Source organism: Gopherus flavomarginatus, chromosome 9 (assembly GCF_025201925.1).
Source record: "Gopherus flavomarginatus isolate rGopFla2 chromosome 9, rGopFla2.mat.asm, whole genome shotgun sequence".
Lineage (NCBI taxonomy): Eukaryota > Metazoa > Chordata > Testudines > Testudinidae > Gopherus > Gopherus flavomarginatus.
Window position 1 is genome coordinate 15478707 of NC_066625.1, and position 19991 is coordinate 15498697.

The 19991-nt window shown below is 44.3% G+C and overlaps 1 protein-coding gene across 2 annotated transcripts in view; it reads left to right on the forward strand.

Moving 5' to 3' along the window:
• The window catches only part of TECPR1 (tectonin beta-propeller repeat containing 1), a 39909-nt gene extending 23130 nt beyond the window's left edge, over positions 1–16779 (forward strand). Inside the window, exons 12-25 of one of the 2 annotated variants that reach the window (XM_050966703.1) lie at positions 911–1066; positions 1637–1786; positions 2592–2749; positions 4440–4567; positions 4871–4973; positions 5665–5761; positions 6224–6303; positions 6812–6868; positions 9077–9251; positions 11167–11302; positions 12075–12167; positions 13046–13152; positions 13581–13700; positions 14677–16779. In XM_050966703.1, coding sequence (XP_050822660.1) covers positions 911–1066; positions 1637–1786; positions 2592–2749; positions 4440–4567; positions 4871–4973; positions 5665–5761; positions 6224–6303; positions 6812–6868; positions 9077–9251; positions 11167–11302; positions 12075–12167; positions 13046–13152; positions 13581–13700; positions 14677–14874 — 1758 coding nt within the window. In that variant the 3' untranslated portion in view covers positions 14875–16779. Of the gene's footprint in view, positions 1–910; positions 1067–1636; positions 1787–2591; positions 2750–4439; positions 4568–4870; positions 4974–5664; positions 5762–6223; positions 6304–6811; positions 6869–9076; positions 9252–11166; positions 11307–12074; positions 12168–13045; positions 13153–13580; positions 13701–14676 lie in introns of those variants that run through there. The other variant, XM_050966704.1, reaches the window with a different exon arrangement.
• Positions 16780–19991: the final 3212 nt, after the last annotated feature.

A 19991-nucleotide genomic window follows, 5' to 3' on the forward strand; every position in this document is an offset into this window, starting at 1 on the left:
CTGCAACCTACTGTAATCAAGCATTGTATTCTTGCCCCCATTCACATTTGTCCATTACCACAGCTCTTAGAGCAGCTTTCCCCAAGCACTCCAACTGGAAACCCAAGAAGCCATTAAACCTCTGGCACAGCTGCTCGTGTAGAAAAGTTCCAGCTAGTACTATTTAAAAAACAAAAAACAAAAAAAACCTGGCTGACTGCGTTGCACTTGTTCCTGAATATGCTGAAATCCCTAATCCAGGACGCCTTTAAATTGTGTTCAATGCTTGTGAGTTACTGCACTACACAAATTCAGGACCTTCTATTTGCATGAATATCCTTATTACTTGGACTTCAATAAATGAGTGAGCTTGTTCTCTGTGAACACCAGGGGGCATAGCAAAGCTTCTATAAGTAGTGCTTATAATGTCAAGAACATCTGAATAACCAGATTTCTAGTTAATATTTCCCTTTGATTATCATACAGAATTTCCTTGGGCTCTTAGATTTCATTCAGGATTTTGGCCCCTCCTTTTCTAAGACTTGAGTTATCTAATATCACCTGTTTAAAGTATTAAAATACAATTCGTTTCAATATAGAACAGTTTGGTGTATGCACTTTCAATCAGTTTTAATAGATGATTATGTTAAAAGCACTTAAACGCTAGAAACACTTTTTCTAACTCTAACCCCAGTTAGAAACAACCTGCTGTATTTTCTCAAGTCAGAGAATCTCTCTGTGATTTTGAACTCTCTGAAGGGGGCATCTCACCTCCCTGCCACAGAGATTTGTTAGCCTTCATCTGATCACATTATCTTCTACTTGTCTCAAAGCTTCTCGATATTGTATAGAAAGAACGAGCAGAAATTTTGGGGAGGGGAGATCAAGAAAGCTCTTCACAGCTCCTTGTAACCCTGTATTTCTGCCACAGTCTGTCTGGGTGAAAACGGGGACCTTACAGTGGTGGAGAAGCTGGAAGCCTCATAAATGGACAGACGTGCGAGTGGCGCTGGAGCAGTTCACTGGGAATGACGGCATGCGAGACAGCATTCTGTTCATCTATTACATGTATCATGAGGAGAAGAAGGTGCATTGAAGTAACTCAGTGCAGTCCTGGTGTCCCATTTGACAAGAGGAAAACCATGTCTAGATGGGAATGGGCATTGTGATACAGGGTTTCTCGTCTAGGTCACCACTTCCAATCTGGCCCAGGCCAGTAGCAAATGAAAAAGTCTTTTCTCTCTGGTGGCTGTCTCAGGGTCCTGTTAGAAGTAATCCCGCTCTCAGTTGGCAAGCCACCACCAGGTTGACACCAATTAGCCATCTTATCATCAGCCCAAAGACTGAATGGTCATGGAGAAAGAACCAACCTTTGATACCTAGCAAGGGGGCCCTCTGAGGTAGGGTTGACACACACTGGCAGAGTGATGTAGTGGGGGTAGATAGGACCTCAGTCATCCAGGGCTGTAAGACTCTCCCCCGGTTTCACGAGCAGTCCCAAACACAGTGAGTGAGGGTTTTCTCCCAAGCAGAATGTTAGTCCTTCTGCCATCCTTTGTGAAAGGTCTGTTTGTGAAAGGTCTCCCTATTGTGTTGGCAGTGGAGGAGGCTTGATGGGAGTTTGTCTTGTTCACCAATGCCCTTTGTGTTGTGCCAGTACATCCATGTGTTCCTGAATGAAGTCACCATCCTGGTTGAAGTTCTGAATGATGCCAAACACTCCTTCGCTCTCTACACGCCCGAGAGGACAAAGCAGCGGTGGCCAATTCGTCTAGCAGCCACCACGGAACAAGAAATGCACGACTGGGTAACTCTGCCAACTTTCTAACACAGTCTGGTTACTTCCTTAAACCCTCGTTGGTGTGAGGTTTGAGCATCAGGTTTGCAACCTCTGGACTTTTTGCCTATGTCTGCACTAGTTAACACATTGGGAGGAGATTCCACTGGTGCAACAAAAATTCAGCCCAAGTTTACTTGATGACATAATGAAAACACCTGCAGCTGCGTATCACCTCTAGGGCTCGTGCCAATGTGACCAGGGTGCAGCTGACCCCATGATCAATCTTGTGGGATTTTTGTCCCCTCTAAAATCCCCTAGTGTGGACAAGGCCACAGGAACTGTGGCAGGATTAACTCAGCCCTGCCCTTCTTTGAAGGCAGACAAATGGAGTTGTGTGTGATGGGCAGGGCTACAGGCATTCAAACCGTCTCAACTACTAAGGTTTGCTCAGCTCTTTGTAGATATTCTATTTCTTATAAACCAGTGGGACAAAACTTTCCTTCACTGTTGTGCATTGAGCTGTCTATCCGCCTGATTGCGTCTCTATGGCACACAAATGGCTGCATTTCAACAGTGGTCAGAGGGAAGGAGGGAGGTGTGTGTGTACAGAGACCTTGCGAAGCACTCTGGGGATCCTAAAAGATAAATCATGCTGATAGGAATGAATCTTGACACCTTTGATCTGAACTCTGCCTTTTACAAATCTCCAAGGTGGACTAGCAATGAGGATAACCTCCTTTCACTAGCACTAGATGACCTATATTAAGCGAAAACCCCTTGTTCACACCATGAAATGCACCTCCTCGCTCTTTGTTCCTTCCTTGTATTGTAGCTGGCTTTGCTGAGTATGTCCTGCTGTGAAAGCAGACGGATTCAAGGCCCTCCCTCCCACCAGGCTATCTGGTCTGTTACCTGCAAAGGAGACGTCTTTGTCAGTGAGCCAAGTCCTGAATTGGAGGCCACATCACACGTGATGCCATGTGACCAAATGTAAGAAGGTTTTAAAGTTCCCCTCACTACTGTGCAGCAGCCAGAATTTTCTTTAATTCCATGTCAGCAGTTATGTGGTCTGTTGTGTGGAACGCGTTGGGTGCTGTAGATGTTAGCTGAAGACGAAGAGACATGGAGTTGCCTTCATTTTCGTTAGTGAGATGAAGGAGTTTCCTCAGGCTACATTTTGATGTTCATATGCTCAAGCTGCATGTTAGGAGCCAGATCTTGCAAGGTTTCCTATCTGACTTTCATTGGGATGACCTATAAGACTTGCAGGGTCGGGTGCTAAATGCTCCTACACAAATTAGTGGATGGCATTTTAAAGTAAATTAAACATTCCATTCATTAGGGCTGAGATTTGAATAGCATCCAAGTGAGGGAATTCTGAATCCCCCATGCAGTGGCAGTAGATGCTCTCTAGTGAGGATAGCAACTGGGTTTCTATTCTAAGCATGATACAGCAGCCTTGACCACTGTAGTCCAAAAGCAAAGAGGCCCTTAATCTGCCTCAAAATTGGCAGGTTAAGGGCCAAGAATAATTTTTGCTACTATTTGGAAGTGACTTGCACAAAGTGTTTCTGAATTATGAACCCCTTGGGTACGTCAACAGGGCAGCTGGGCATGGTGATTCCCAGTGTGGGTAGACAGACTGGCACTAGCTCAGCTCCAGATAGCATGCTAAAAATAGCCGTGTGGCGAAAGATTGCAGCATGGACAGCGGCTCAGGGTAGCTGCTGGAGTCCAAGCCCGCCTGATCCCTTGGGTCAGAGCTCAGGTAGCTAGCAGTGCTGTTCTAGCCTGCTAGCTTGAGCAGAGCTAGCAGGAGTCTGTCTATGCTGGCTGGAAATCATACCTCCCAGCTGCAGCGTAGACATACCCTCAGAGTCTTAACGGTGAAAGGGAGAGGTGAGTGGGGTTCCACTGAGGCCGTAAAGCTTGCCAGGTTATTGGTGCCCTTATCTACTCCGGCACGCTTCCTGATCTGTAAAAGCAGGTCTTCTTTTCTACTCCCTCAGACTCCCCACTGGCATGTTCCTCTACAGTCCCTTTGCCTTCCCTACTCTTCCCTAGACACACACACCATACCCTGCAGGGCTCCAGGTCCCCAGGAAGGGATTTCCCTCTGCTGTGCACTTCCTCACATCTGCAGACATGGGTGTCCATCTTGAGTAAGTGGAAAATAAGACACTGCACCTGTAGGTGGTGAGGGAATCCCCTCTGGCCTCCTGCCTTTCCCCAGTCTCATATTAGGACCATCAATCCTTGTGTATTAAACCAAGGAAATTCCTAGAGGAAAAGCTTCTGGGCGAAGTGAACGCTGAGGGCGAGTATCCACAGCTAACGAGTGAAAATGCCCACCGGTGCATCAAAGTTAACTGTTCAAAACAAATGCAATGGATCAAATCAGGAAATTCAAAGTTAAACTTACACATAAATGAGGCGTTTGACAGGCTACAGACTCGCAACTGAGGTAGCCAAGCTGCCTCCAGCCCCTGACAGTAGTCAGTCAAAAGGAGCATTCTTAACTGGCATCGATCGCCTTCCCCACCCGTTGGACAGAGGCCCAATGAGCTAGTGACTGAACTGGCCTCCTGCCCTCCCTAAGTCAGGGCTGAGGTGCAGGGAACACATGCTGTTACTGACTCCACTATGGAGTTCATGTAAAATGTTCTCTCTCCCCCTGCAGGTTTTGGCGTCAGATTGGAGGGCATCTCCGCCTGATAGAGTGTAATAGCCATGGCATAGTTTGGGGCATAGGTTACGATCACACGGCCTGGGTTTATACTGGCGGATACGGAGGCGGCTTCATTCAAGGTAATGACACACATTTATTTTACCTGGGTATATCCATTCCCTGGTTAACCTCCTGCATGACACCTGCAGAACAAAAACTTTCAATCCCCCATCTTTGTATTTTGTCTAGTCTGTAGAATGAGGTGATGGGCATATCCTGTCTCTGCAAGGGAAGCAAGCTGTGCATCTTAACTTTGTATCTTTGGCTCAAAAATGAGCAATAAAAAATGCATAAATGTTCCACCTGGCAAAATTTTAAACTATAGCAACTTTCTTCTTTAATATTTAACTTTGCTTTTAATCAGAGTGATTTATTGCCTGCAGGATTGGCCAGCAGCGCTGATAATATTTACATGCAATCAGATGTGAAATGTGTTTATATCTATGAGAACCAGCGGTGGAATCCAGTCACAGGATATAGCAACAGGCAAGTGTGTGTGTTTATAATGGTCAAGAGAAATGTCAGGGTGTTTTTTAAACTTTTATTTCACATGTTGTCTCTAACGTTTAGTGCTAAATTGAGATGGAAGGCGCATGGGCTTTGAGAGGCTAGATTTGTCAATATTCATTAAAGGATGCCTTTGTAGTCCGAGTCCTGCAATGCGTTGCACACCCTGGGAAGGTACAAAACCTACCTGCAAACAATGCATTGAAGGATTAAGGTAATAGATTGTAAGCTCTTCAATCAGGAACTATGTCGTCTTGGGTGTCGTGGAGTGCTAAGCACAACGGGTCCCTGATCCTGAGTGGGGCCGCTGGATTCTGCATTTAATAACAATATTTAATAATCATCTAAAGACATTGGGTGGAAGTGGAAGTCAATAAATCTCTTGGTGGTGGGTAGGAAAGGTTTTTCCACTAACCTTTGAAAAGCAGCAGAATTCTCAAGATTCACCCTCCTGGTTTTTAAATGCAAAATAATCAGTTTTTTGAGATCTTCGATCAGTGTTTGGCAGGCAACTGAGCTGCAGAGCAAACCTGTTTCTTTTCAGTCTCTTCTTCAAGAGAGTGTAGTGACTGAAGACAGTGTTCAGTGTCTGGACTTGGGAAGTGCTAGGCAGAGGTGAAGAGCTTTATCTTTTATCTTTCTCTCAATGTCGCTTATTCTTGTGTTACAGAGGGCTGCCCACAGACAGGTACATGTGGAGTGACGCATCTGGCTTACAAGAATGCACAAAAGTTAACACAAAACCTCCATCCCCGCAGTGGTCTTGGGTAAATTTTGTCTTGAAATTATTATTTTTTTCTATTTTTTATTTAAAAATAATAAAGGATGGCCTAGTTGCTTGGGCACAGAACGGAGGTGTCAGGAGACCTGGGCTCCATTCCTGTCTCTACTGCTGACCTGCTGTGTCACTTTAACCTCAGGTATCCTCATCGGTACAATGGAGATGATCTTCCCTACATCCTAGGGATGCTGAGAGGATTGATTGCCCCGCCCCCAATCCAATTCCTCTTTGAGTCCTTTGTGAATCCCACCCTGAATGTTTTTAAAGTCCCTGGGGACCCAGGATGGAAGGTGTTCTCAACAGGCAAAGTTGTAATATAAATAATAGCAGAACACTCCATACAAGCAATTACAATACAAAGGATGCAGAAGAAAAGGTAAAAGGTGATCTCCCAGCTATGCCTTCACTTTCTGTTGCGCTCCTGTTCACATTATCCTTCTGATTCTAGGTGTCTGACTGGTATATTGATTTTAACATCTCCGGTGGAACTGATCGGGAAGGCTGGCAGTATGCGGCGGACTTCCCAGCGTAAGGAGTTACCTTCTTGTACCTAATAAACTTAGCCTGGCAGGGCCAGGCCAATACCTGATTGGCTACAACCACGCAATTATTAAACCTAGTTGATTTGCACTTCAGCTTTGCTTTAATGGTGGCATCTGTGCCTTGATTCCCCCCTTTGCAAAATGAGGGGGAGAGCTGCTAACAATCAGTGTTTGAGTACTTTATCGATTTGAAGTATTACTGGCCATGGTGTTTGGGGAGGAGGGGTGAAATATAAGTCCCACACAGCAAAATAAGGGCTTGCCAGTATTGTAAAGCGGGCAGGGGAATCTCCAGGGTACATAGTTGTTTTCAGTTGCAAGCCAGTGCCTGGTATCCTCACAACACTATGTGGTGTGAGGGAGAGCTTTTTACAGAACAGTTGCACGAAAAATAACGCTGGGCTGAAGCGGAGTCAGCACTGACAGGCTGTTGCTGAAATGTGAGGTATTTCCAAGTCCTCTCAAACTTGCATAAAACCACGTATCTTTGGCAGATCCTACCATGGCCACAAGACGATGAAGGATTTTGTACGGCGAAGACGCTGGGCCAGGTAAGGGATTAAGTTTTGGATATAAAGTTTAGAATTCAGACATGCTCCTTTCTTAAGAGCAAGCTGTTTAGTCCCTTAAATATCTCTCCATTAACAAAGGGCAGCAGCACTGAAACTGGCACTGAAGAACCCATCTCCAGCAGGGCAGCCCATGGCTTTAGCAACCACTTAAATTGCATTTTTTCCCCCAGCCTTTGCACACAAGTGTCCCAATGTTCCCATTGTGACTGTGTGAGATCTTTAGGTAAAAGCCCTCTCGTCGCAGTTCATATTGCGGTTCCTGTCACAGGACAGATCGCCCCAAGTATCCCCTCGTGGACTGCAGTTCTACAGGCAGCCTGCCTCAGTATCCTCCTTCAAGGGGCTTCTTCAAAAACTCAAACCCTTGTGTCCATTCATAGCCCTTTTTGGGTTCTGGTTTATTAAATAAACCAAAAATTCAAAATAAAGCTTTTGTAAGCCATTTATCCCCTTATTAGGACACACTCAGGCCCTCCCTACCATAGTGTCACTTCCTCAAGTCCCAGGTTTCTCTGCTGGAGCCTACTTTCACCCAGCAGCCTCTGTACTCCAGTTCCCTGAGCCTCCTTCACTTACTGCTCATTATAGGGGACTCAGGTAAACCCCGTTCAGATGTGTCTTAGTAACCAGGGTTGGCAGAGCCCAGGTCTCTAACCCTTAAAGGGGCAGACCACCCTTTTATAGCTCCCTTTATAAATGGGGGTTAAATGATCAGGAGATGTTGTTAAGAGTCTGCCAAGCCAGTAGGTTGCTTGTAACCATGTACAACACATGCCTCTTATGCTTAGATTGCAGGCCCTTAGGGCAATGATTGTCTTTTTGTTCTGTTTTGTTTGTACAGCACCTAGCACCTAGCACAATGCTCTATGACTGGGGCTCCTAGGTGCTACAGTACACATAACAATAGGGCTTTAACCCTCTTTCTTACAGATGGAGTCCTAATATAAATGTGACCAGCACCACCTACTTACTAGGCAACTGCTGACTTCCCAGCCAGGCTTTACTGTAATTGGATGGAACCAGAAAAAACCAAACCGTCACTGTATCCTGCCTTGAGCGGGAAGCACCCTTGCACCCTGCTCTTTCCCAAGGGAACCTGGGGCAATTCTGAATCACTCTAGTTTTCCTCATGCACTTTCTTGTGCTAAGCTATCAAACACCCGTACTAATGAGGTGCTATGTGCCTACAAATTAAAGACTTAGATGTTTAGTGCTTGTTCTGTGGCTGCAGAGCCAACGTTTTAGGCCTCGAGCATCTCTTCCTCCAGCTCAGCGAGGCCCTGGGGCCACAAACGGTTCTGCTGTATGTCCTGTAACAAATTGAACTAAGTACTGATGCCAAATTTCTCAACTTGCATCAGTTGTTCTAAGCCTTGAGCCCAAACATTCCTCTTTCAGTTGCACAAATTACAACTGAAAACAAATAGGGGATTGCTTAGGGCTAGATCCTGGATTTGTGGGTTGGAGGAGAGAGAAATTCACTGTGTTCCCGGGCTGGGTACAGGTAGACATTCTGCTGGTGGAGTCTAATGCATCCTCCCTAATTTACAGTGCTACTTATTTCTCTAGGGAAACTAGAGCAATGTAGCTTTCTGTAATGGCCCATTGAGAGAACCTTTTTCTGTATTGCTTTAATGGATGGCTGCCAGCTCTTAGCCAACAAACATGCCTCCCTCTCTCGGGATGCTCCATGTTACCTTCAGACAGTCCCCTTTTGAATCAAGTTCAGATGTCACTCCCATTGCCAGTACAGAGGAGGGAATGGACCAGCTACAGAGTTCTGTTCTCAGCAATGGATTCCCCCACAAACATGATGAAGTGCTCTTCTTTATCCTGAAGTTCTAGGCTAGGTTTAGACAAGTAGGAAGCAAAGTGGAGTACAGCACAGACTTCTAAGAGGACCTGTTTTTTTCTTTATTAAGTTACACTTGAAAAAGAAACCCTGATAAACCTTATCCTGTCTAGTGCTTCAGAACTCAACCTGGAAACACAAACCGGGTTGGTGTCAACCCCCTCTCAAACTGAAAATATTAGTTGTATGGTATCTCTGGTTTCCATAGTACCCATTTAATGAAAGGATTTGGGGATTTCCCCTGCCCTTACGTTTGAGTTATTCTGGCAGCATGGGCACAGACTCACTGACAGGAAGAGCGTGCTCCTAAAGGGTTGTGGGGTTTTTCTCTTTAGAAAATGTAAAATAATCACCAACGGACCCTGGCTGGAAGTGCCTCCCATCACCCTGTGGGACATCGCCATAATCCCTAGTTCGGCGGCAGACAAGGAAGAATCTATAGCACTCTGGGCCGTTAGCGACAAGGGAGACGTGCTGTGCAGACTCGGAGTAACGCAGCAAAATCCAGCTGTAAGACTCTCCTTACTGCCTCTCTCATACAAGTGTAATTTAAAGTGCATGTATGTAGCGTGTGCGCGCATGTACATGCTGTGCTCCCTCAAATCACTTCCCTGGGTTTTGTCTTGTGTAAAAACCCCCGTTAACCTACCCCATTTGTCTCTCTAACGCCCCTTTACTGTACTTCCCCTTCAGTCGCGGAGGGGTCTGCTCCTCTTTAAATTATTGATAGCATGTCCATCTGACTTAGATATTAAGCTGCTTAGGGCAGGACCATGGCCAAGCTATGCCCCCATATAGAGCCCACTGAAGTCAACAGGAGCCTTTCCATTAACTTCAGTGGGCTTTGTATTGGGCTGTGTGTTTTTTATAAGGAGCCATGCACATCTGTTGTGCCTAGTATGCTTAATAGTAGGTTCACATCTACCTACAGGCTGTAATAGAGATTACAAAACAGTAACCTCCATCCGCTGAAGTACTTCTGCATCCCTGTAATAGCAGCTGCCACCCAAGTGCCCCCTCCTGGCCAGGGGTACCTCAGTTTCCCTCTTCTTCAGGGTTCCTTAATAAACTCCACAGACAGGCTAGTGCTGGAGATGTGGATTAGCCCTCCAGCCACCTCACAAACAAACTTAACCCGTCTGGGGGGTAACGAAGAAACCAACTAAGAAGTCCCAACAAACAAAAAGGTAGAAGAACCTTTCCTTCAGCCTACCCCTGGGCTGTGTTTCCAGCCCCTTTCGAGCGACCTTTGAGTCTCTTTCCCCTGCTCTGCTATAAAAAACTCAGCCTCTAGCCTGATTTCCTCTGGAGTACTGTTCTCCTGCAGCCTCTCTGGTTCAGTGCCTTCCCTGGCACAGAGCAGCCAGCCAGACTGACCTCTGCCCCTTAATAAAGCTCAGGTGTCCATTAAAACATCACTTGAGTCCCTGAACCAGGCCTTCCCTCTAGCTCTATAGCAGGGCCAGCTGCCCTCTATTAGGCCTGATTGTGAGGCTCTTAATGAGGCACAGGTGGGCTGGAGCAGCACCCTCTTAGGCTATATCTGGGCTGCACCCCATTGGGGGCAGCATGTAGGATAGGTGTAGCTATAGACAACAGTGAAAAGCAGGCTGTGTCCCACTGCAGCATGTAGCTACAGACGGCAGAGGGAGGCTCTGGCAGGGAGGCAAGCCATGGGGAAAGGCTCTGGCAGCGGGGAGGGCACAGGACCCCGCCCCTGACACTAAAAAATAGTAGCGTAGATGTGGGAAGTGCTGTTTGGGTGTGTAGAGACCATATGGGGTACATAACCTAAGGTTCTGGTGTGCTTTTATTCCCCTAAGCTCTTCATACCTGAGCTGGGGATGGAGGGTGCCAGGTATGTACCCCACATGCTGCAGTATAGACATACCCTTAAAGGGCCCAGTCCACCCTGTGACACTCCTTTTGACTTCAGAAGGATGCTTGCATGTTTAATGTTAAGCATGTGTAAGTGCTTTACGGGATTGGGGCCAAGTGTGCACAGTTTTTGCACAAGTCATATCTAGAGCTTGTAGAAATTTTTTCCTAATATAAATTTAAATGTAGACATCTCGAAACTTTGAAAAAACCAGTATTAAAAAAAATCTCCAAAAATTGTTCACTAATGTTTCCTGTTTTTATTACCAGTTCTATTTAAAGAATTGTACTGTTAGGTACATCTAAAGGCATAAGGCGCTTATAGAAAAGTCCCATAGAATTGAACGGAAGATTACATCTGTGCTCTAGCGTAATCTAAACAAACCAGGGAAAGGGCCATTGTCTGTTAAGTCATATAGGGTTCAGAACCAGTTGCATTCTGTAGGATTTTTTTCCCCATCAGGTGCTGATCAGCCAGCCAGCACGCTGTGTCATTCAGTTCTGCAACAGGTGCGAATTTCCCAAGCCATTCTTTGTCATTCACTAGGGAACATCATGGCTTCACGTGGGAACAGATCAACCCTTCATGTCGGTCTCGATTGGGGCATTCCACCAAGTCTGGGCTGTTGCGAGAGATGGCTCTACCTTCTACCGGGGTTCAGTGTCTCCAAAAAAACCTGCAGGTGAGTGCTGTGGAACTGAGCAGGTCTTCTCACAGCAAGGATGTAGTGAGCCGAACGAGCACAGGATGGCGACATTTCAATCTCACCACTGCAAAGAGTGTGAGGCTGATGCAAAGTAAACAGCTTCCTCCTCACTTATATTAATATGCTTAGGATGCTTTTAAAAGTTAGTTAATGTTTACAAAACCTTGAGATGAGTTTCTTTTTGTTAGCAATGTATCTGGGTAACTTCTTGGAAGCCCAAGAGAAGTTTTACCAGCCTTGCCCACAAGGAAATGCCATTTCACATGGGTCAGCAACATTCCTCCTTAAATTTCCCGGCCAAACTCCCTTGAGAAGGTTAGAGTAGATAGAAAATATTGCTTTACATGAAGTAGGTTCCCACTCTTTACTTTAACCATTCTGTGCCTCACTTTCCCCATCTATAAAATGAGGATAATGATACTGACCTCCTTTGAAATCTACCAATGAAAAGTGCTATATAAGAGGTAGGAATTCTCACTGTGCATAATTCAAATGGAGAGGATTAGTGCTTTGGGTGTGCTTGACATTGAGACCAGCACTTTTCATGTCAGCTGGTCATGTTGTATAGACAGAAGGGCTGAAAAGCTTCGTGGTTCCCTCTGCTGTGAGTCACCATGCCTTGGGTAGCTAGGTATTTCTAATGCTGCTACCCCCATGGTGTCTGAACACAAAGCTTTATTTGGCCTATGACAATACTCTTCTTACTGCTGTTTTCTCAATGCCTCGTTCATTTATTTCCAACTTTTAGGAGATTGTTGGTACCATATTCCTTCACCTCCAAAACAAAAGTTAAAACAAGTCTCAGTAGGACGGACATCTGTGTTGGCGGTAGATAAAAATGGTGAGTTTTAAATGACAAGGACTCGGAAATGAATCAGAGATCTGACTGCTTTAAAACAAGATTCAGGGCCAGCTCCTCCGCCAGTGTAAATTGGCATTGCTCCGTTGAAGTTAGTGGAGCAATGCTGGGTTACATCACCTCAGGATCGGTTCCTCTGAGTGTTTAGAGGGAATAGCCTTGCCTTGGCACAGTGATGGACTGGGTGAGGTAATTACTGTCTGACTCATAGGATTGTATTTGGTAACATACAACATGGCTAGTGCCATAGATAACATGGACACAGCATCTATGACTTTTTTTTTTTTAATATTTGTTGGATTGTCACAAAGAAGAAAATCACCTCTCTCACTGCATGTGAGGAGCTTTGCCAGAAACCCAAAAGCATGCAGATCTGCAGGAAGAATGCCTTGCAGTGAACCATGCACATCATCCCTAGCAAACAAACTGGTGTATCGTCATTAGATAAAATTAAAGGGTCCTTCCACAGAAGAAACAAGCCTTTAAATCAGTGTCCTGTCTGAGAGAACTCCTTTTCCATGTTGCATTACTTCTGTACCAATGGTGTGCATGGATCTTTGTAAACCTATAATGCATGGTCCTTTCCCCAAGGAGCTTTACAAATTAGGGAGTGCACCATTATTCAGGAAGGTCAAAATAGGGTAAATAGAGAATATTAAGTTCCACACACTAGTGAAAAGTGTAACAAGATTCCATAGAAGATAAGGAAGCATTAACTGCTGATCTCTTATGAGGTTTAACTCAACAGTGCAGAGTTCATGGCTTTAATGTAGTGAGCTCATCCTACACAAGCAGAACTCCTGAATTCTGTCTAAAAGACCATCCTTTCCCTTCATAGGATTTAATTGTTCTATTTATAGGTAATCTCTGGTTCCGTCAGGGAATCACACCAAGCTACCCGCAAGGATCTAGTTGGGACCATGTTTCAAATAATATTCGTAAAGTTTCTGTGGGACCCCTGGATCAGGTATGTATTTAACTTTGCATTTCACTAGTTATGAATGACATAATTAAATCATCAGCAAACACTGGTTTCTACTCCTGTTTCCCTCATAAGAGTGATTCACATGCTGGCATCCTGACAACCTGAAAATTAACTCTGTGAAATGGTAACACAGACTCCTGCTGTCCCACTGAGACTATGCAAACAGCATGTATTGTAAACCTTCCTTGTTAAATCTCAGTGGGAATGTTTTCACTGCTAATCTGTGCGCCTGGGTCTCATTTGTGTAGGGATGTTTGGGTTTCTCTGCCCAAATTAGAGATGTTTTGCTCCAAGCAAGGTCACTGCATCCAGTCATTGGAGCTGTTGGTGTGATTGAGCCGGGTATTGTCATGGTTTTCATTTAGGGGAAGAGAGCAGTGTGTGAAACACATTTATTCTCTCTCTCTAAGGTTTGGGTGATAGCTGACAAAGTGCAGGGAAGCCACAGCCTAAGTTGCGGGACAGTCTGTCATCGAACAGGAGTCCAACCGTTGGAACCGAAAGGGCTCTCATGGGACTACGGCATTGGGGTGAGTGCTAGGGGCACTGAATTGCTCTAAAGTTGGTATCTACACAGTTATAGGTGGTTGGGCACTGCCTATACAGGAAGATCCACTCCCTGTCTCAGCAGGCTCCTTCAAAAATTTGGATAGATGCTCATCTCCTTGTGGAAGGCAGGAAACTGGTCTTGCGCCCTATACTCTGAAATGGGAGCATTCCTTGTCTTGACTATGGAGACATTTCCATGTCAAGTCATAGTGTCTTCAGATGTATTTGTGTCTTTTTTTAAAAATTAATGAAGTCTTATGCAATTACTGTATAAAACAGTGCATCATTTACATTATACGAATCTTTAAACTAGTGTTGGTTTTTAGTTTGAGAGCTTTGGACACAAAATTAAACTCTTTAATGAAGACTTCAGTGACACTGTTAAAATATGTAGTTAACTGATTAGCCAAATTAAATATAATATAACAATTAACATGGCAGCATTTTAAAAAGTAAAGCTTCTCCGTGGTCTGTGCATGATTATCCTCCGTTGTCATGACACTGCAGTACTCTCTGCTGCAGTGTTTGAAGTGCAGATATTTAAACAGTCTCCGTGAAATCCTAGCCTCTTTGAAGTCGATTTGCAAAATTCCGACTTCAGTGCAGACAGGATTTCACCCAATCCCCATTATGCAGAATACTAATCCTTGTCCGGGCCTGCTCCTTTCCTTGAGCATGTGTCTCATCCATTTTAGATGCTCTATCCAGGAGATAGGAGTCATGGGGATTTGAGCCCCAGCAGTATGTGGACCAGGCAGGTATGCACCCAGCTCCCTCTGGGAGTTGCACATACTAGGAGGTCAGGATTTTATAAGGAGTCCTTTTTCTGAGCTGACCTAGGAGGGAACTAACCCCCTGGCAGGGAATTAAGAATAAATAGTGTAAAAACCTTCCTGTAAACAAAGCTCAGAATCAAATTGTGACGTTTCTTTTAAATTATATTAAAATCTCATGTAGGGTGGATGGGAGCACATTACAGTCAGAGGAAATGCAACTGAAGCTCCTAAGGCTGCTTTCCATGAGACCTCTGAAGAGCACTCGGCAAACCCAACGGATCTAGAAGATGGAGAGAATGGAGGAAAAGGAAACCATTCTAAAACCACCTTGATGGTTAACGAAGGGCAAGAAGTAGACAGATACGCTGTTAATTGTTAGTATTTTCTGTTCTCTGTACACTGGCTGCTGCTTGTTTCCCCAAGTAATTTAAAGAAAAACAAACTGTAGGACACAAACTCAACCCATTTCTGTTCAGAAAAAAAAAAACCTGATAAAACTAATGCATTTTATAGAAATGGAATTTGCAATATGGGCATTTTAATATTTAACTTATTCGTCCACCACTAAGTTAACAGAGTATGACTTGAGAGAACTGACACAGTTTTGACAAGAGAGACAAGGTGCTGTTTGGAGCCACTGGAATAGCCCTGTCCCCTATTTAAAGCTGCTACAGAAACTGTGTGAATGTGACTATCTTTGCAGACTCATTTATTTTTCTGTAGAAGTCTTTAATTCCCTTCCCTACATCCCTTAACACTCACTCATCTTATACGCCACTCTCCAGTTGTAGTATTGCTCATCTTTGGGCAGGGAGGAGGATTTTAAAAATTGTATCAGTATATAGGTGATTAGTCTACAAAGAGGTCTAGTCACTGCACTAGTGTAAAATCTAGGGGCCTGATCCTGCAAACACTTATGTACATGCTTAACTTTGCTCGTGTGAGTCAGCCCATTGACTTCAATGCTGCCCTCGAATTGAGCGGGGATTACTTTTATCAGTAATGTTCCACGTGAGCATAAGTGTTTGTGCGCAGGACTGGAGCGGAGGGAGTACACATTACTAAGGGCCAATTTCTGGTACCCGTTCTCATGCTGAGTAGTATCTTATTTCACAAGTGCTCCCACTGGCGTCAGCAGAACTCTTGTGGAAGAGAGCCCTAATCTCTCAGTAAGGCTGGCAGCATCTGCTTCTACATGTATCAGATATGAGGTGGAAAAATCATCTTTTTAGCCTCACATTCAGCTCGTCCTCCAGCGGCTCCCAGCTCATGCTTTGTCCAAGTCTCTTTGAGCAAGAGACTGGAAAAATTCCTAATTCCCGATTTCATAGTGGTAGAGAGCGACAGTCACTCCGGTGAAGTCAGTGTAGACTAGCAGGCATTCAGAATGGGGCTTTGCTGTTAGTTTGTACTAAGTGATCTGTGCTGAACATTTTTTTGGCTCTTCTAGTGAGTTAACACCTTAATGTACATTATTCCTCAAAAGAAGGTCTAGTTCTGTCCTGCTTTAAAATTATAGCTAATCCTAAATTTTCCTCTGAACTTCTCTTATTTTAAAGCCCAATGCTGCTTGGTGCCAATCATCTCTTGCAAGGTGCTGAGCGTTCAACTCCTGTTAGTTTCAGGAGGGCACTCCACAACTTACGGGATCAGGCTTTATCCATTGTAACTTAGAGAGGTTTTCACTGAGGGGCTAATCTTGCACACTTTGATTCAATGGGAGTGTTGAGAGCAGGCTCACACCCTGAGTTTCTTAATGGTAGCACTGCAAGTTTACATTCTTTTTGCCTATATTGTGTGATTGTATATGGAGTTATTTTTATATAAATTGAATAGCAGTGTGGCATGGTCTTATGTACTGTATTTGTAGAAGTAACTATTGCCTGTATTTAATATATATATTTTGATATTTTAAAGCCAAGACAGTTTGTCCAAATGTGAAAGATTCTTAAAGATGCTACTGTCTAACCTATTGAACTTTCCAATATGTGACTGTCGTTTGATTTTTACATCTGTGGTGTTTGAGGTGTCATAAGTGACATTATTTGCATTAATTCCTATAAATATTAGGTTACACACAGTTCTCTAAGTTACATAGCAGTTGTTCCAAATAATCATCATTAATAGCTTTACCACATATACTCTTAGGTTTGCTTTTTCTCTGCACTAACACATAATCAATGTCAGAAGGTCAACTTACTTTTCCTTTTGAATATCCAATGTTTACATCGCCAATGCAAGAGTTACATATAATACCGAGTCAATAAAATATACACTAATGTAATCATGCATTTTCTCCTTTTTTCCCCCAGCACTGCCAACCCCATTTTGTTTGTTGTACAACAAAAAGCTGTTTAAGGGAACAAATGCAAAATATAAAATCTCTATGTGAGCACCAAATCTCTATGTGAGCACCAAATCTCTGCCCACTGAAAGTCTTCTTAAAGTAGAAAGTGACAGATGAAATTAAAATGTACATCAGCTCCATAACTGTGGGATAACTTTACTGAAATTAATTGAAGGTTGAAATGGATTTTGAAAAATGTTTATCTATCAGAAAAAAGGTTCCTGTTGCGAAATTCCCTTGAATTTGTCTAAGAGAAACTCTTGTCACTAGCTACTATTTTGAAACTGGGGGTAGCTACTTGCCTTAAGCTACAATGCTAACACTACTGGAAGAAATAAAATACCCTAGCAATTTGCTTCAGTGAAAAGCAGGTCATAGCTGACAGCAGGGCAGTAGTTACTGAGGGAAGGCATACCCTTCATATCGGATCTCTGTACCACTAGCTACCTGATACTACATGCAGTATTGTTTGCCAAATGCTTTAATAACTTGTAATAATGCCCCTTTATTTACGCTAAGATTTGAATCCAGATACTGATATGCCATCCTGGCAGCTAAAATGCTGTCTGTCCCTCCCCATAAAAAATCCAGAGAAGGATTTTAAAGTACACAGAATGCTGCTGTGGGAATCTCCATTGTAATGTACTAGTCACTGAGGAGCTTAAAAACCCCTGCAAGATTCATTAGTCAGTGTTTGTCACTCAATATTACTTCTCTCATTTTCATTACTGTGCCTAGACAGATTCAGCAAAGCATTTAAGCACATACTTCAGTGCTTTGCTGAATCAGGGTCATATAAACAGTCGAGAGCTTTTAAGAAATGGGACCAGGATCCACCACAACTAAACCGTCTGTAAATCTCGGCATAGCAAGAAAACTAGAGAGCCATGTACATGGCATCACCCTTTGTTGTCTTCCAAAGCCTGGCTAGTGCACCGAGTTATCTGTCTGGACCACATCCCCAGGAACTAGGGTAACCCCATCCATATAAAATGCCTTTTACATGACATCTGAACTTGAATTGTAAGTGGGTACTTGCATAACTTGTGTGTTTAAGGGGGATTAGACTCTGTTAGTGGCTCAAATTAAATTATTTTGAGGTTCTAAGAGAGGCAGCTTTGTTCCTGCTAAAGTGCTGTTTAGCAATGTGGGTTCCGGTCTCTGTAAGAGATGCAAAGAGAATATTTCAGAAGTATATGGAGAGTCCTACTGAAGAAGTAGCAGCAGCAATGTTTGAAAGGTAGGAAGTTGGGTCCATTTCTCCCCTGGCCACGAAGAATCCTACCAGAGGGGACTCACCAAAAAAAGCTGCCAAGACCTCCTTGGTGAGTTCCCCCTGATGACTGTGGGAGGCTCTGAGCCTGTGCCTCAGTGGTTCTGGCCACTGTCCATGACAGCCAGACTACTAGGGCCTCCACCCAGTCATAGCTGCCTCTAGGATCCCTGCAGCAAGTAAGACTGTGCAGAGCAGGCACCAGGGCCCCAAAACGTACACTGGACTCAGGGATGGTGACATGTAACTCCTCTTATCCCTCTCTTTCATTTAGTTAAAACAGAGTTGTACAAAAACTAATTGACCCAGAGAGACAGGCACAAATGGCTGCAGTGCTGCTCCTGTCATGCACTTCAACATTTACTCAAACAATCCAGTATTTACATTGCAATTAAAGTATTTAAAAATGTTTCTGACCTTCATTAGCCTTTCCAGGTTGGCGGCTTCCCAACTGCTGCACCCATTTTCCTCCTAAGCCAGCTTTCTCCAGCTGACATAGGGATCACTAGAATTCATTTTGGGCAGGGAGGGGAGACAAAATCCTGAACATACTTAACTGCACCTGTTACATATTAGAAGCATTTGCTAAAGTGATCTGGACCTTACCATTGCTTGTCATGTAGGCAGATGAGAGCCTTCAGCCTAATTCACTTTGGGCCAATGGCTGGTTAGCACTTCGTTTGCAACAATGACTTTAAATGCCAGACCAAGGCTCTGGGCCCACAGGGACCTGGGTTTTTAAAACCAAAATAGCAGGAAGGTTGTCACATTATTTAGACTTGTCACAGGGCACCCACCATTTCCTCCTAGCTGCTCTGAAGAACAGCTCTCTTCCAGGTCTAACAGCTGCCCTTGCAGGCTCTCAACCAATTGTCCTCTTGCTTACCACCACTCACCCCTCACTTCAGAGGCTTCAGCTTTGGCTTTGTAACTTGGCCTTCCAGCCAAACGATGTGCTTTCTCCTTCAGTAAGACTTTATACCCCAGGACCTGTTGATACGGCCAGTCGTTCTCAACTTTTCCAGACTACCATACCCCTTTCAGGAGGCTGATTTATCTCACGTACTCCAAGTTTCACCTCACTTAAAAAATATTTGCTTACAAAATCAGACTTAAAAATACAAAAGTGTCAGAGGACACTATTACTGAAGAATTGCTTGCTTTCACTTTTAACCATATAATTATAAAATCAATTGGAATATAAATATTGTACTTACATGTCACTGTGATACTTGAGTGTGTTTTTTCACTTGTGAGCCTTGTCTGAAGCCTGGGCCCCCAGGCGGAGGGGGCTGAAGCATGTAACTTAGTTTTGCAGGGGCCCCTGTGGCGTGGGGACCCAGGCAACTGCGCTGCTTAATGCCAGCTCTGCACTTGCAATCCCCCTAAACCCATCACATGACCTCCCTGGGCACTGAAACCTCCAGGTTGAGAAGCACCATTCTAGATAAGTTGAATACACTCCGGAAGAACTCTGCATACCAGCAGGTTGAAAACCACTAGTCCAGGCTATGCCACTCCATCACTGATGGGTAGGGGAACCCAGGGCCACCCACTACTCCACATTCCAGCCCAGGGATCCTGCAACACCCAGCCAAGGTCTGCTCAGTCCCAAACCTTGCTGCTCTCTCCCTGGGCTGCTGCCTATGCCACCTCCCACCTGCGTTGCCAACCCTTCAGGATTCCCACAGTGGAATAAATATCACATTACACTTCAACCTCTCTAACCACTCAGTGACAGACTTGAAGGTGGCAATTTTGCAACAAAAAAAGTCAAAAACAGACTCCAAAGAGAGACTGCTGAACTCTAAGTAATATGCAAATTAGATACAATTAACTCAGGCCTAAACAGAGACTGGGAATGGTTGGGTCATTA